The sequence below is a fragment of the Cupressus sempervirens genome, chromosome 1 (assembly GCF_028749045.1).
Source record: "Cupressus sempervirens isolate cs-2001-9-10 chromosome 1, ASM2874904v1, whole genome shotgun sequence".
Classification (NCBI taxonomy): Eukaryota; Viridiplantae; Streptophyta; class Pinopsida; order Cupressales; family Cupressaceae; genus Cupressus; species Cupressus sempervirens.
Window position 1 is genome coordinate 745231308 of NC_143118.1, and position 14275 is coordinate 745245582.

At 34.2% G+C, this 14275-nt stretch overlaps 1 protein-coding gene across 1 annotated transcript in view; it reads left to right on the forward strand.

Annotated features, from left to right (window-relative positions):
- Positions 1 to 6190: 6190 nt before the first annotated feature.
- The window catches only part of MAP1C (methionine aminopeptidase 1B), a 266196-nt gene continuing 258111 nt past the window's right edge, over positions 6191 to 14275 (forward strand). Inside the window, exon 1 of the mRNA XM_089788662.1 lies at positions 6191 to 6507. Within this exon, the coding sequence (XP_089644788.1) occupies positions 6420 to 6507 (88 nt within the window). The 5' untranslated portion in view covers positions 6191 to 6419. The remainder of the gene's footprint in view (positions 6508 to 14275) is intronic.

Sequence of the window (14275 nt, forward strand, 5' to 3'; positions counted from 1 at the left end):
TTTCCATCAATTTGATTGGTTATCCATTTAAAGGTTTTAGTATTGAAGTATTTAAAAATTTGGAAACTTATTTCGTCTAACATGGCGTTGTAATTCTTGTAATATGAATTTATATGGAAGTCTAAAGCAATCAAATTTCTAAACTCTGAGCCTGAGAGAGGTCTACCATGTCATGTCCCCATTTTGGAGGCAATTTGATTTAATTAATTAAATTAATTAGGTTATCCAAAATAATGAATATTTTATGAGGATGACTAATTAATTATTTTAATTAAATAAATAAGTGGTATTAAGTTAATTATTTATAAAATTATCAAATAAATAGATATTAAAAGGTAACTTTATATTTAATTAATTTAATAAAGTGACTTGAATTATAAAATATTTTATAAAGTCACTTAGTAGATAAAACAAAATAATGTTCTAGAAGCTTCTGGAGAAAGTGGAGGAAAAAGAATAAATAGGCACCCAAGGCTTCATTCTAATCATCCAGATTTGTTGTTGTTGATGTTGATGTCTGTTGATGTGCATTGTGGAGCCTAGGGTTTTTGCAATAGTCACAACTGGCCATTGAGAACGAAAACTCTCAATTGGTATGCAATTTTGAGGGTGTGAAATATCACTTGAATTATTGTAGCTGGGAGGAAGATACTCCAGTCTTCTATTTGTGCTACATTGAGAAAAAATATTTGTGGCCATTGAGAATGAAAACTCTCAGAAAAAATATTTGTGGCCATTGAGAACGAAAACTCTCAATTGGTATGCGATTTTGAGAGTGTGAAATATCACTTGAATTATTGTAGCTGGGAGGAAGATACTTCAGTCTTCTATTTGTGCTACATTGAGAAAAAATATTTCAGTACAAAAAGCCAGCTGAAAAAGCAGTTCAAAAAAACAGGCCGAAAAGCAGGCCGAAAAAGCAGTTCGAAAAAAGCAGGCCGAAAAAGCAGTCTGAAAAAAAAGTAGGCCGAAAAAGCAGAACCGAAAAGCAGTCCAAAAAAGTAGGTCCGAAAAAGCAATCCAAAAAAAAAAAAAAGCAATCCGAAAAAGCAAAGAAAATTATTACAGCCATCTACAATCAGGGGCAGCAGCTAGAGAGGCACGACTTGGGCACTTGAGGAGGTTATTTTCTGTTTAGTGGTATTGCAATACATCTATTCTCTAAGGCGACTTCATATGCCAGGTCTGATGTGTATTTTCATAGTTGCCTTTCACTATAGAGTGTTGTTGTAATTGTCATTTCGTATCAGACCTATCATTCATTAATAGATATATCATTCATTTTTACATTCCTCCCAATGGTATCAGCAATCCATGGCTTTAGTTTTATTTAATCATGCATGTGATTAGCGTACTACTGTAGGGGAGTATTGAAGTTAGATATTTAGTGTTGCATTAGTTTTCATTGGTAGTTGTAGGTGCATATTACTTTACCAGCAATCATCATATTTTTATATCTTTGTAAATGCCAAGAGTCTTGGCTAACTTAGCATGAATATTGTATTGGATACTCATTCTCAATTAAGGAGATACAATTGTTGAACATTAATAGTTGTCTTTGAGCATTAATATATCATTTTTTATCAGCTAGTTAGCTTGCATACCAACTGTTTGTTAAAATACCAGTTGGCTGTAGGTGATCATTTTCATGATTAGAACTCATATATGCATTCACTATTGCCAAAATTAGTTGCATATCTATGTTAGGTCATTGTTTAGACAATTTGGAGTCTTTTGTAAGCATTCTCTTTGAGGCAAATCCAAACAAGAATCACTGCAGCAATCTGAAAAGTTATATAAGTTAGAGGACCCTTGCTTGCAAAGTGTTTGATGAAATGTCAAACAACTGAAGTATAAAGATTTTTGGTGTTTGAAGAAGTTATAACCTGTTGGGGTTATTACATACCACATATTTGATGAAATGTATTAGTAATTTGGAAATGTTTTTAAAGTAAAGTTACCATGCTGACCAGTTTTTATAATGTTTTTATTGTGCACCAGTAATCTAAATGTTCGTGGTCATATGTTTGACAAATTGTCTTCATTAGGAACCATGGTATGAAGCTAAGTTTTTAACGTAATGCTGGTGTGTATAGCTTGCTAAATGATGACGATTTAAGCTTAAATGTTCATTAGTTGGTTCTTGTTTTCTGATTACCAATGAATACATCAAATTTTGATTACCATTCATATGTTGGAAATATAGATGAAGTAACTGAGAGGGGTGGGTGAATCAATTACCACAAAAAAAATCCACAGATCCCTTAGATGTATGATAAAACTATTTACTATTGTCACTTGGTAAACATACTTAAAATGTTGTAACTCGGTAAATGCAGTGTATGTTAGTTTTAACAGATCTTAAACATTCACAGTGATTAACATGCATGCATAAAAGAAATAACATAAACACATGAGACACCATATTTAATGTAGAAACCCAATATGGGAAAAACCACCAAGTAACTAGCTACTAATTTTCACTCTTCTAAAGTGAGCCCTGTTAGGAGCCAACCTAGTTAAAGGTTACAAAACACACTGTTAGGTGTGACCTTGTTAGAGGATTTAATCACCCTGATAGGAGTGGCCTTGCAAGAGGTCTTTAGAAAATTTTAATGGAATTGTCACCTTGTTAGAGGATTTACAACTAGCTGTTAAACCAACTTTGCTAAGAGATTTTGGAATCACTGCTACAATGATAAGAAAGTAACAATGAAATGACCTAAATGAGATGCAACTGGATTGCTGATTATAGATCTCTGGTCTACTTCACACTAGATCCTTCCTGATCAAATAAAACTTTGCTGCTCCTCAAGGATATTTGACCATCCTTCAAATTTGCTCACACTTTTCTCTTCAAACAATCAATATACTTGCATACTTACTCAGACACATTAGAATTCTCAAGTTGACCTTTCATCTATACCATTCAGATTATCAAGTTGGCCCAATTACAACTTATAATTACCAATAATCATTACCTCAGTCGGCTAGAATCAATATATGAAATAATTAAACTTCATTCCTTAAATCAACAAAATCCTTCATTGGCCGACCTTGCTTGGTAAACACTGATCCTGAAATGATTTCCTATGTTAACCAACATAAGCTCGGTTAACACTGTGAACCTGCAAAAATCCTTTGGAAACTGAGTGAACTCAGTGAACACTAACCTCTAACCAACTTTCCTTTGTTAACTATGAGAGCTCGATTAACACTGCTTTTTGCCACAATTTCCTTCGATGCCCGAGTGAGCTCGGTAGACACTGTCTATGCAGAGTAATTTCCAAGAATGCTCGGTAGACACAAAAAAATTGTCTTGTTGACCAACTGAGCTCGATAAGCACTGTCTGCCAACTAATATGACATTTGTGTAACATCAAAGACAACACACAATGAGACAATTGTATCCAACATTCATATGTTTGACAAAATGCCCATGCAAGTTGTTTGTGTTTTGTAATACATGTTTCCACAAGGAAAAATTCAGAAACATTAGTCTAGACTCTACATGTCAACTATTAGATGTAATGTGTTACTAAACAATTTTGTGCATTTCTCTCACTGTCTTCTTCTACCTTATCATGAATTCTATGGCAAGAGATATGTTGTGGGTTTAGAGTTTTGATGTATGTTATGATTATGTGTAGTTGTAGTGTAAGGAATGTGAGTTGCAACCCACCCAATCTAGTATTTTTGTGTTCCAATGAGTCTAATGACTTCACTGTTACAAATGCATATGGTGCATTTCCTGATAGAACAATATGCAAGACAACACAAGTTGTTTTTCATTAGATAGAAGATGATCTCCTAAGATATGTTGCAATGGTTGTTGAAAAGAGGTAGAAGATGAGGGTGGTAACAAAGTATTCTCACAACATTCCCAAGCTTGTTCTCCTTGGAGGAGACTTTAGTTTGGTCATAAGTAGTAGAGATTTAGATCATGTTGTGTTTGTAGATGAATCTTCCATGAGAACGAGGGTGGAAAGTGGGATGATGTTGAAGGATTTGATTGAGAGTGCTTCCCAACATGGGCTTGCCCTGCCTCATTGTCCATATTGGGAGGGTGTGATTGTTGGAGGCATACTTGGCGCTAGGGCTCATGGAAACTCTCTCTTGGGAAGGGGAGTGTAGTCCTTGAATATGTTGTGGGGATGAGATTGGTAGTCCCTGCCTCTCAAGAAGAAGGATATGGTAAACTCATCCATCTAACTGAAGATGACGAGGATCTTAATGCTGCTAAAGTTTGTCTTGGGCTTCTTGGGGTGATATCTTAGGTGAAAAGCTTTTCCTAGTGGGACATTGAAAGGTAATGATCGACAATAAATATGTATGCCAAGTCCAAGAGTTGGTCATGTATTGAAATATTTGCTCAACATGCAAGGCTTTCTACCTAATGTTTCTACATAGAATCATAATCACCATTTAGAGAGAATATAAACATTTATTAATGCTAAGTTGATTTTTTTGATGTAATGTTGGTTTGTTTCTAAGAGAGGCAATTGTAGGGTGTTGTTGGTTTGTTTTCTTGCTTATTGTTAATGTTATATTAATAGTAATCTGTTGTCAATATTGTTGAATATTTGTAAAATTGAACATCACTCTTGTTTTGCTGCTAATTAAAAAAGATTTTTTTTTATAAATTTATTAAAGTAGAACTTTTGTAATCTTTCCAACTTTTGTTATCACTCCTAAATTTTTCTCTTGAGATGAAATTTTATGCATGTGAAATATATTAATTTAATTTCAATTATATGGTTTCTTATAATATTCATCTTATTAATGTAATATTTGATGATGCATTATTTATAATAGGTTGATGGTTTGCTCAATGTGCCAATGTGTCAATGTGGTGTTCCATGCTTGTTAAAGACATCACACATGCCAGATAATCCTGTGCGTCAATTTTGGTGTTGCTCTAATAGGAAGAAGGTTGTTGAAGAATACAAATATATTTTTGTTATAAATTACTTTATGGACTGAACATTATAGTATGAACTAAAGAAGTTCTTTTTTTTGTAGGGGAATAATGGATGCAACCACTTTACTTGGGTCAATGGTGCTCCATCTACAAGTGTAGTATGTGATGAAGGCACTGAGTGCAAATTCTGTAAGGCTCGAGAGGTGGAGAGGGCCGAGTTTTGTAAGGCTCGTGAGGTGGATAGGGCAATGTCAAAGGCAAAAATTACTTTTCTACGATGCCTTCTCTATATTATGTTTGGATTTCTTTGTTGGGACCATATGTAGAAAAGTGCATAAAAAATGAATGTGTAAAAATTGACCATAATTGGACCATATGCAAAAAAAATGACATTTTCATTTACCAATTTGTATACATAAGATAATTTTTTTGTAATGTCATGAATATTTTGGAGTTTGTAATCTATTTTTTTTATGTTAAAATATTAATAAATGTTTTTAATCTTAATGTACACAAATTGTACGCTTTGGCAAAATTTATACTAATATAATTATTAATTTGTTATTTTTGACTACTATTTGTAATTTGGGAAAAATAGTCTTATTCACAAATAAATAAAAAATAATATTCAATAACTTAAAAAATTAAGAATTAAAAAAAAAGTTTAAAAAAAAAAAAATTAATTAAAAATTTTAAAAAAAAATTAAAAAGAAAAAATTAATTTTTTTTTAATATAATTAAAAAAAAATCAATTAAAAAAATCAAATTCGAATTTCAATTTGAAGAAATAAATGCATAATAATGTATCTTCCTATTCATCTTCCGTATGAAACAAACAATTCAATTAAAATCTTAAAAAAAGAATCAAGATTTGCAAATTCTTGATTTGGCTAAATCGGGGTTTGTCAAAATTCGAATTTTTACAATTCTACGAACCAAACAGACTCTAAATGTGAAGAGATAAACTCCCAAAAAACATTGTAAATAGCTAATAAAAAAAGAAAATTACTCCTTATAAATTAATTTTATAATATTTAAAATTACAAAATTTAATTGAGAAATACAGATGAAAACATTAGTTTGCTGCCTTAAAAGGCAAAGACTGATAATAAAAAGCAAATAAAGTAAAACAAAATAAATATTAAATATAAATATGCTATACCGTTCTCTCCTCGAACATCAAACCATCAATTCCCAATCTTAACCCATGCTTAGAATAATGTGTAATGTTTTTCAATGATAAACTCAAGAGGGAAACATACCATTCTCAAAGGAAGAGTTTTAACGTTCCAGAAGATATATTCTATTGATTAACATCCTCCAGAGATAATCGGCTTATCTCTGTATTTTTGTTTTTATATCTTATTCAGGTTGGAGACGCCATAGTATTCACAAATTATCTCCAGCTTGAATGACGCGGTTTGGAGATCAAATTGGAAAGGATTTTGCAAGGCCTCCACATTGAGTAATAGTAAGGTTCTACTTAACGCTAATTTCAATGGCTTGCTCTTTCATCACGGGAGATTTGGTAGCTCACAATTGCCTCCCTTTCTCATCTGTGAATTGCAAAATGGATTCAAGCTCAGGTGAATACCGACTTTTCTTGGAATGCCTCTATTTGAATGTTAGGTCATTGCTGTCTTACAATAGTTGATTTTCTCAAATTATAAATTTTGTTTGTCGGCGTTAATAGTGAGAGTTGAGACGGACGTTGCTGTTTTAGAGTATATTCTCATCTCTTCCATTAATAATATAATCAATGATTTCAATAGCTAGATTGAAAGTGTGGGTGATGCCTTTAAATATGCACAGAAGCTGCTGATAAAAGTAGGCTTTTTGGGCCACCAAAGCCTGACCTTGTGCCCATTTGAATTTGTATTAACTAGCGGAGAACCCTGATAGGCTTTGTTTTTCTACAAATTGAAAAAATGTAATGATAGAATAATAATAGATAATAACAAAAAATTCTATAGATATGCTTTATCAAATGAAAGTAAACGAGTGTGAGGTGTGAGACAACTCCCCTTTGAAGCCAAGATGCCAAAGCTTAGTGGATTGAAGGTGAGAACGAGCTTGTACACATAGGAGATGGTAGAGAAAACAAATGAGATGACCAAAGAGCTGTAAAATCACCATGGCCTAAAGAATGTTCAAGTGGTCAAGAAGCTTTAAAATGAGGCCAAAATGAAGGGTAAAACAACTTAGTAAGAATTCCGATGTCTGTGGCCTGCCATAGGGAGTGTTACACTACTAGGGGCAGCAGTTGTAGCGCTTTAGCGCCTGCCTTTGGTTTGCAGATTCCCGGGATGAGTGTGTGCTACGCGAATGTCTCTGTAGCGCACGTGTCCTAAATTAAACAGTACACATGGTCAGGGATCTAGATAAAGGAGGTGATGATTGGGCAAGCAGGGTGAAGCTGAGGCTTAGGCAGAGACTTGATTTTGGCCAAAGTAAAGGCGTCATGCAATGAAGTTCTACTAAATTATATTTTGGCCCAAGATTAATGAGCATATCATTTGTAGGATGCAAGCTAAAACAGAGACACTATATCGAGATACGAAGGGGAAGTAGAATCTTAAGTCCGGGCGAACTTGCTTCTAATCAAAAGACCTGAACCTTCGTGTGATTGTGCTAAGCTACATTATAACATTTTAGCTGCAGAAAAACCTGTTAGATGGAAAAAGATTTAAAATTTCATAAGAAAGATTAAAAACATGATGGCATTCAGTTCCATATTGTGAGATAGGGATCATTCAGATTATGCCAGCATGGGTAGCAAGTTGTGTTATGTTAGATAGCTATATGATTGGGCAAATTATTTGGAGTAGTTTGCCCCCCATAAAGGTGCTCCTAGATAATGTAAATTGTGAGACTAGTTGAGAAGATAACTGCTAATTATTGCATGTAAATCCAATTAAAGAGTTGACATCAGTATCTCAGAGCTATTATATTGTGCTAGACCAAAATTATTTCATTTGGATCACTGTTGGAAACTAATTAGAAGCAGATATTTACACAGTTTTGTTGGCTGCCGTAAGAAGCTTGTGTACATCCTGATAGACATAGATATCTGGTGCATTTGTAAAAGTTTAAAGCATATTATGGGTATGTGCAAAATTAGTTTGTGCAAGATAATGGTGATTGCAACTTGTTGGTGCCCAAATTAGCAGATTAGGTTTCCTATGGAATGATAATCCAATTGTGGGAATTCTTAATAGCAATTTGCCAACTGAAAGGTTCCACTCTAACTGAAAGGTTCCACTCTAACTGAATGTGAACCTTTGCAATTCTGGTTCTGCAGGGCTGGTAGGCCTATACCTCACACCCTAGAGGCTTTTTACAGCAGATGATTTGGAGGACTTGGGTGTTTTGAAATGATTAATTAGTTGGTAAATGTTTTGTAAGTATAAATATGAATATATGATATGTTGAAGATCTTTGCCACTTGGATGTGTTTCCTTTCTGCAATCAGCATGAAAACTCAAAACAATAATCAATAGATTAGTGCCTTAACTAATGGAGTCATTATCATTACTCTATCAATCATTTATTATGTTAAAGTAACCCTTAGAGACAGACAATAAATCCCTCTAAGATAAATTGCTATCACTTAAATGGAGTATGAATTGTTGAATACCTAATTACATTCCAATATTAAGTCCTATTGAATTTAACTTTCCTGAAGAGGCCAATAAGACAGTAATATAGATTGAACAATCAATACAATGTTGCTGTTTAACAAATATTGAAATAACTTACAGCTTTCAATAAATTGGACAGTCAATCAAATTAAATTCGAAATTTAATCCAAGGAACAAAGTAAACAAGACAGAGATGATATCACCAAAAAGTCAAATGAGCACTTGAAATCCTTGTATTGAATTTGATGTTGTTCACGACAAATAAATGTGTTGCTGGTGCATACAGATAACACAGTTCAGTTCAAGCAAGAGGATCCAACTTTTATTGATGCAATGTATATAGCAATATATGGTGATGATTCATCTTCAAATTCGATCTTTATATTTATATACAATCAATTGGTTACAAATGTGAAAAGGTGTGACCCTTCGTTTCGCAAAATTAATCCTAATCAGCTAATTGATATTCAAAATTACATACTGATTAGTAAAACAAAATTACAAAATAGAAAAAATTCATGAGCCGAATCTGATGTTGATTCCTCATGGTTCAATATGCTTCAAGAATTTATCCTCCTCGATCAGCCCTGTGGTAACGGTTAAGTCCCGACCATATGCTCGATCTTCTTGCTCATCTTTGTCACTCCCAAGTCATTATCCATTCCTGCAGCTAGGGCTTGCTCCTGCGACAAGTTTCCCATCTAGTTCTCCCTATTAGCAATCTACTCTGTCTCTCATTGTCATCTTCATAGCAATAGCGATGACACTATCACTCACTGCTATACAATAAGTCTCCTTCTACGACCTCCGATAGGCACCATCACTTTAGGGTATAGTGATCATAGGATCTATTGTAAATTTTTCTTTATTGCTATAACAAAATGCTGCTTCCTTCGATCACCAAACTCCTTATCGTTGTTGCAATAGCGGTCCAACATCTCCAAGACCCTTCATTGCCAAAACCTATAGTAATGCAAGATTTCTCATCACGGTCGCTGTGACAAAATGTCATTTCTCCGATCTTCGATGATTCATTTCGCCATAACATACAGCGAAAACTTCATATCTGGCTTCCTTTACCCGTCATCATAACTATTATTGACAGCCTCATCGGTCATCGCCACAGCCAAATCCATGACATCCTAGTTGCTAATGATCGCCATAAGTTACAGCGATATACCTTCCTTTATTGCTCATCGCCATATCGATAATGAGCCTTCTCCTGTAATGTCCCCTCTACGATTAATTCGAGGAATAGGGACTAATTTGTTGGATTAATTATACATACTAGCTTTGATTTGGAGTTGAGACTTGTACATATATAAATTATTGATTAATGCACCTAGGGACTTCTCTAATTTAAATCCTTGCAAATTTGCAATTAATCGTCTGCCAAAGGAATATTCCTCTAAAGACTTGTCCAAAACTAAATAATAGATTTTAAACTTTTACAGTATTCTATAAACCGGTTCTACATATATTGCAAGTTCTGATTGACTCCAATGTAATAGATATAAGTATGAAATGATAGATAACCAACTTCTTATTTATTGTGGGCTTTTCTACCTGTCTTATCTTTTATTCTTCCCTCTAATCTAATTTGAGTATGAAATGATAGATAACCAACTTCTTATTTATTGTGGGCTCGTCTACTTGTCTTATCTTTTATTCTTCCCTCTAATCTAATTTGATGTATTCAAGGGTGGCTTCTCGTTCCTTGTGTGTAATTCTCTCTCTGTGCTGCTCAGTCAATAATTGTTTTCTATTTCATGTGATGATTGTGACTTCTCCTTGCTCATGCTTGTATTCCTACAGCGGCTCTAGTTATGAGATTTTGATTAACATAATGCTGAGTGTCTCCCTCATGCAATTTTGAATGTTCCTATTATATGAATGTTTGAAAATTGCATAAGACGGCTTAAACTGGATGTCATGGATGTTGCTAGTGACTAGAATGTCTTCGTTGAACAGGAGTGTGCACCATCTACTGGAGGTCTAACAGTTTGGTCGTATGGGTGCAACATGACAAGGAATGAGCCGTTTATGTTTTGAATGCAATATGATGTATACGTGATGGTTGGGTCACGTTGCCTACCACGGGCCTTCTTGCTCGATGGGGTTATGGTGATGTTGCCGTCTACCTCTCCTCCCAATTCTATTCCTTTTTGTCCCTCTCCTCTTGTTTCCAATTTGTATTACACACGTGACATGATGGATCAATCACATCTTCTCCAAAGAATCGTGACTTTGAGTCACGCACTTTCAACATATTGCTAACACTGTTCTATTGAATATATTATGGAAATGAGGTGATTAGTAATTGACATTTATGTTGTTTATTTGTTTTGGATAGTTATCACAAAATTAATTATATTTACATATTTTCATCAATACTTCAATATGTAATATATCCATAAATTAATTAGATGTTATATTATAATTATATTGTTATAATATTTATATTGATAGTGGACTTATTAATCTATTTACTTATGTTTGATTATTTATAATATTTTTGACAAAGTATACTTTATTATTTATCAATTTATAATATAATATTGTATCACTTTAGACATTATCATTGTTATACTAATAATATATTATTATATTATATTATTACTATTTATTAATCATTTAGATATTATATTTATTATTTAAATATTCTGTCATTTAATTAATTTGACCTCTGAGATTGGGGATATCACAGTCCATCCCACCCAAAATTGCTTGTCCTCAAGCAATCCAAACTCTCAATGTATTCAATTTTGTGGTCTTGAAACAAAAAATTCCATGTTGAAGTTAGAATAACAAAGTAAATTGAAAAATCGTGATATTTTATTTAAAATATCAAGAATAAGGAAGCAAACTTATCTTAGTATTCCCATGCTCCTTGGTATGTGTTTCCTTGTATCAATCCTCTTTTACTGTGCATTTCTTTTTTTTCCCTTAAGGAAGACTTTATCTAGCCCTTAGGCCTGAATGGGTATCCCTTTAGGATTACCCTTCTTTATAATACTTAGGTGGGACTTTATCTCAACCCAAGATCTCTATAATAATTTCTCTGTAGTGGGGTGCCCTATGAATTCTCCCATAGTCACATCGTAGTAGGGTGCCCTACTAGCAATTCTCCCTTTACTATCACTATGATAGGGTGCCCTTAGCGGTTCTCCCTCAACTAATTTTGCAATAGGGTGCTCTAGTGGTTCTGCCTTAATTATAGGGCAATAGGGTGTCCTTACCGCAATTCTCCCTAGCATACCATTGCAATAGGGTGCCCTAGCTATTCTCCCTAATTGCACTCTTAGGAAGGTGCTAACAATAGGGTGTCATTAGCAGTTCTCCCCTAATTGCCACTCTTTCCCTTTGTTTAATTCAAATATTAAATTTCTATTAATAATCATAAAAATATGTACATATATGTATTGTTTGATATTTACATTTCCTGATTAGGGTATGACTAAAGTTGAACTTCTTGGAAGCTTCAATGATTCTCTATTCTCATATCCCCTCTTGATCACTGTTCGCACTCTTGTTTGAAGTCTCTTCATTATTTATTTCATGTGTTGCTTCTATTTTGTGGAGTTGACTCTTCTTGTCACACTTATGTCCAGGTTCCCATGGGCCTCTGCATCTGAAACATATGCCTTTCTTCCACGTATCCTCTTTTTTCTTTTGGGCTTCCTTACTTGGGCATTGGTGTCCTCTGCTCCATTTCCCTTTGTAGAAATAAAATTCTTTCTCTCACTGGTCTTTGCGCGAGTCTTCATTTTATGCTATATTTTTGTCGATAAATTCTTAGATCTTTCTTTTGATGAATATGATTCTACCATTTTTGCTTTTCTAATGGTTTCTTCCAAGTTTTGTGGTTCATACAGTTTAATAGAGTGCCTAGTGGAGTCTTTTAATCCTTCTATAAATATATGAGTGAGTCTTTTTTGGGAAAGGTTTGGAATCATAACTGACAACTCTTGAAATTTGCAAGCATAGTCTTCCACTGTTCCAGTTTGTTTTAGTTGAGTTAGTTCTTGAAAATACCATTCGATGTCTTTATCATCAAACCTATTTGTGAGCTTTTGGGAGAATTTTTCATAGGATTTCACATCTTTATGTCCCAATGAGATATGCCCATGGGTCCACCAATCATGTGCTGCTCCTTCTAGATGGACTATAGTGAATTGCAATGCATCTTCTTCCATCATGGGATTTAGAATTAAAAATGTGTTTAATTTTTCTAACCATTGGCGCGGTGTAATCTTTTCTGAACTGTCAAAATGTGGAAGCTTAATTTTATTGATTTTATGTTTGAGTTCTTCATTTATAGTCCTTTTGGATTTCTCCCTTTGTTTATCATCACAAAATTCTCTGAAAGATATCACTTCTCTAATGTTAGGTTCTAGAGCTACATTTGCCCTTGCAATTTCTTCAGTCCTAGTCATTGCTTGTTCTATTCCATCTTCTCTCGATAGCTCTACTCTGCGTAAGAATGATGGTTGTGGTATTCCGGTTGCAGGAAACACATTATTATTTTTTGAGCGAGTGGAGCTAGTTTCTCTTGCCTAGTTGGGTTGACCTCTCAAATTGTTGATAGAATTTCCCATATCTTGCAATGCTTGGAGAAGTTCTTGATTTGATTTAATATGGTTTGGTTGTTTCGCTCCATATAGGATCTCACCTCATTTCCTAAGTCGTTCATTGTTGATTTATTTGTCCTCCTTTCGTAAGTTTCCATAAGCCTTCACTTACAAGATGGTAGGATTATGCTCAGATAACACTGTAATGTCCCCTCTACGATTAATTCGAGAAATAGGGACTAATACGTTGGATTAATTGTATAGACTGTCTTTGATTTGGAGTCGAGACTTGTACATATATAAATTATTGATTTATGCACCTAGGGCCTTCTCTAATTTAAATCCTTGCAATTAATCGTCTGCCAAAGGAATATTCCTCTAAAGACGTATCCAAAATTAAATAATAGATAATAAACTTTTACAGTATGCTATAAACTGGTTCTGCATATATTGTAGGTTCTGATTGACTCCAATGTAACAGATGTAAGTATGAAATGATAGATAAGCAACTTCTTATTTATTGTGGGCTCTTCAACCTGTCTTGTCTCTTATTCTTCCCTCTAATCTAATTTGATGTATTCAAGGGCGGCTTCTTGTTCCCTGTGTGTAACTATCTCTTTGTGTTGCTCAATCAATAGTTGTTTTCTATTTCACATGATGATTGTGACTTCTCCTTGCTTGTGCCTGTAATCCTGCAGCGGCTCTGGTTATGAGATTTTGATTAACATAATACTGAATGTCTCCCTCACGCAATTTTGAACGCTCTTGTTAGATGAATGTTTGAAAACTACATAAGACGGCTTAAACTGGATATCATGGATGTTGCTAGTGCCCAAAATCTCTGTTGAATAGGAGTGTGCACCGTCTACTGGAGGTCGAATAGTTTGGTTGTATGGGTGCAACGTGACAAGGAATGAGCCGTATATGTTCTGAATGCAATATGATGTATACGTGATGGTTGGGTCGCGCTGCCTACCACGGGCCTTCTTGCTCAATGGGGTTATGGTGATGTTGCTGTCTACCTCTCCTCCCGATTCTATTCCTTTCTGTCCCTCTCCACTTGTTTCCAATTTGTATTATATACGTGACACGATGGATGAGTCACGTCTTCTCCAAGAATTGTGACTTTGAGTCATGCACTT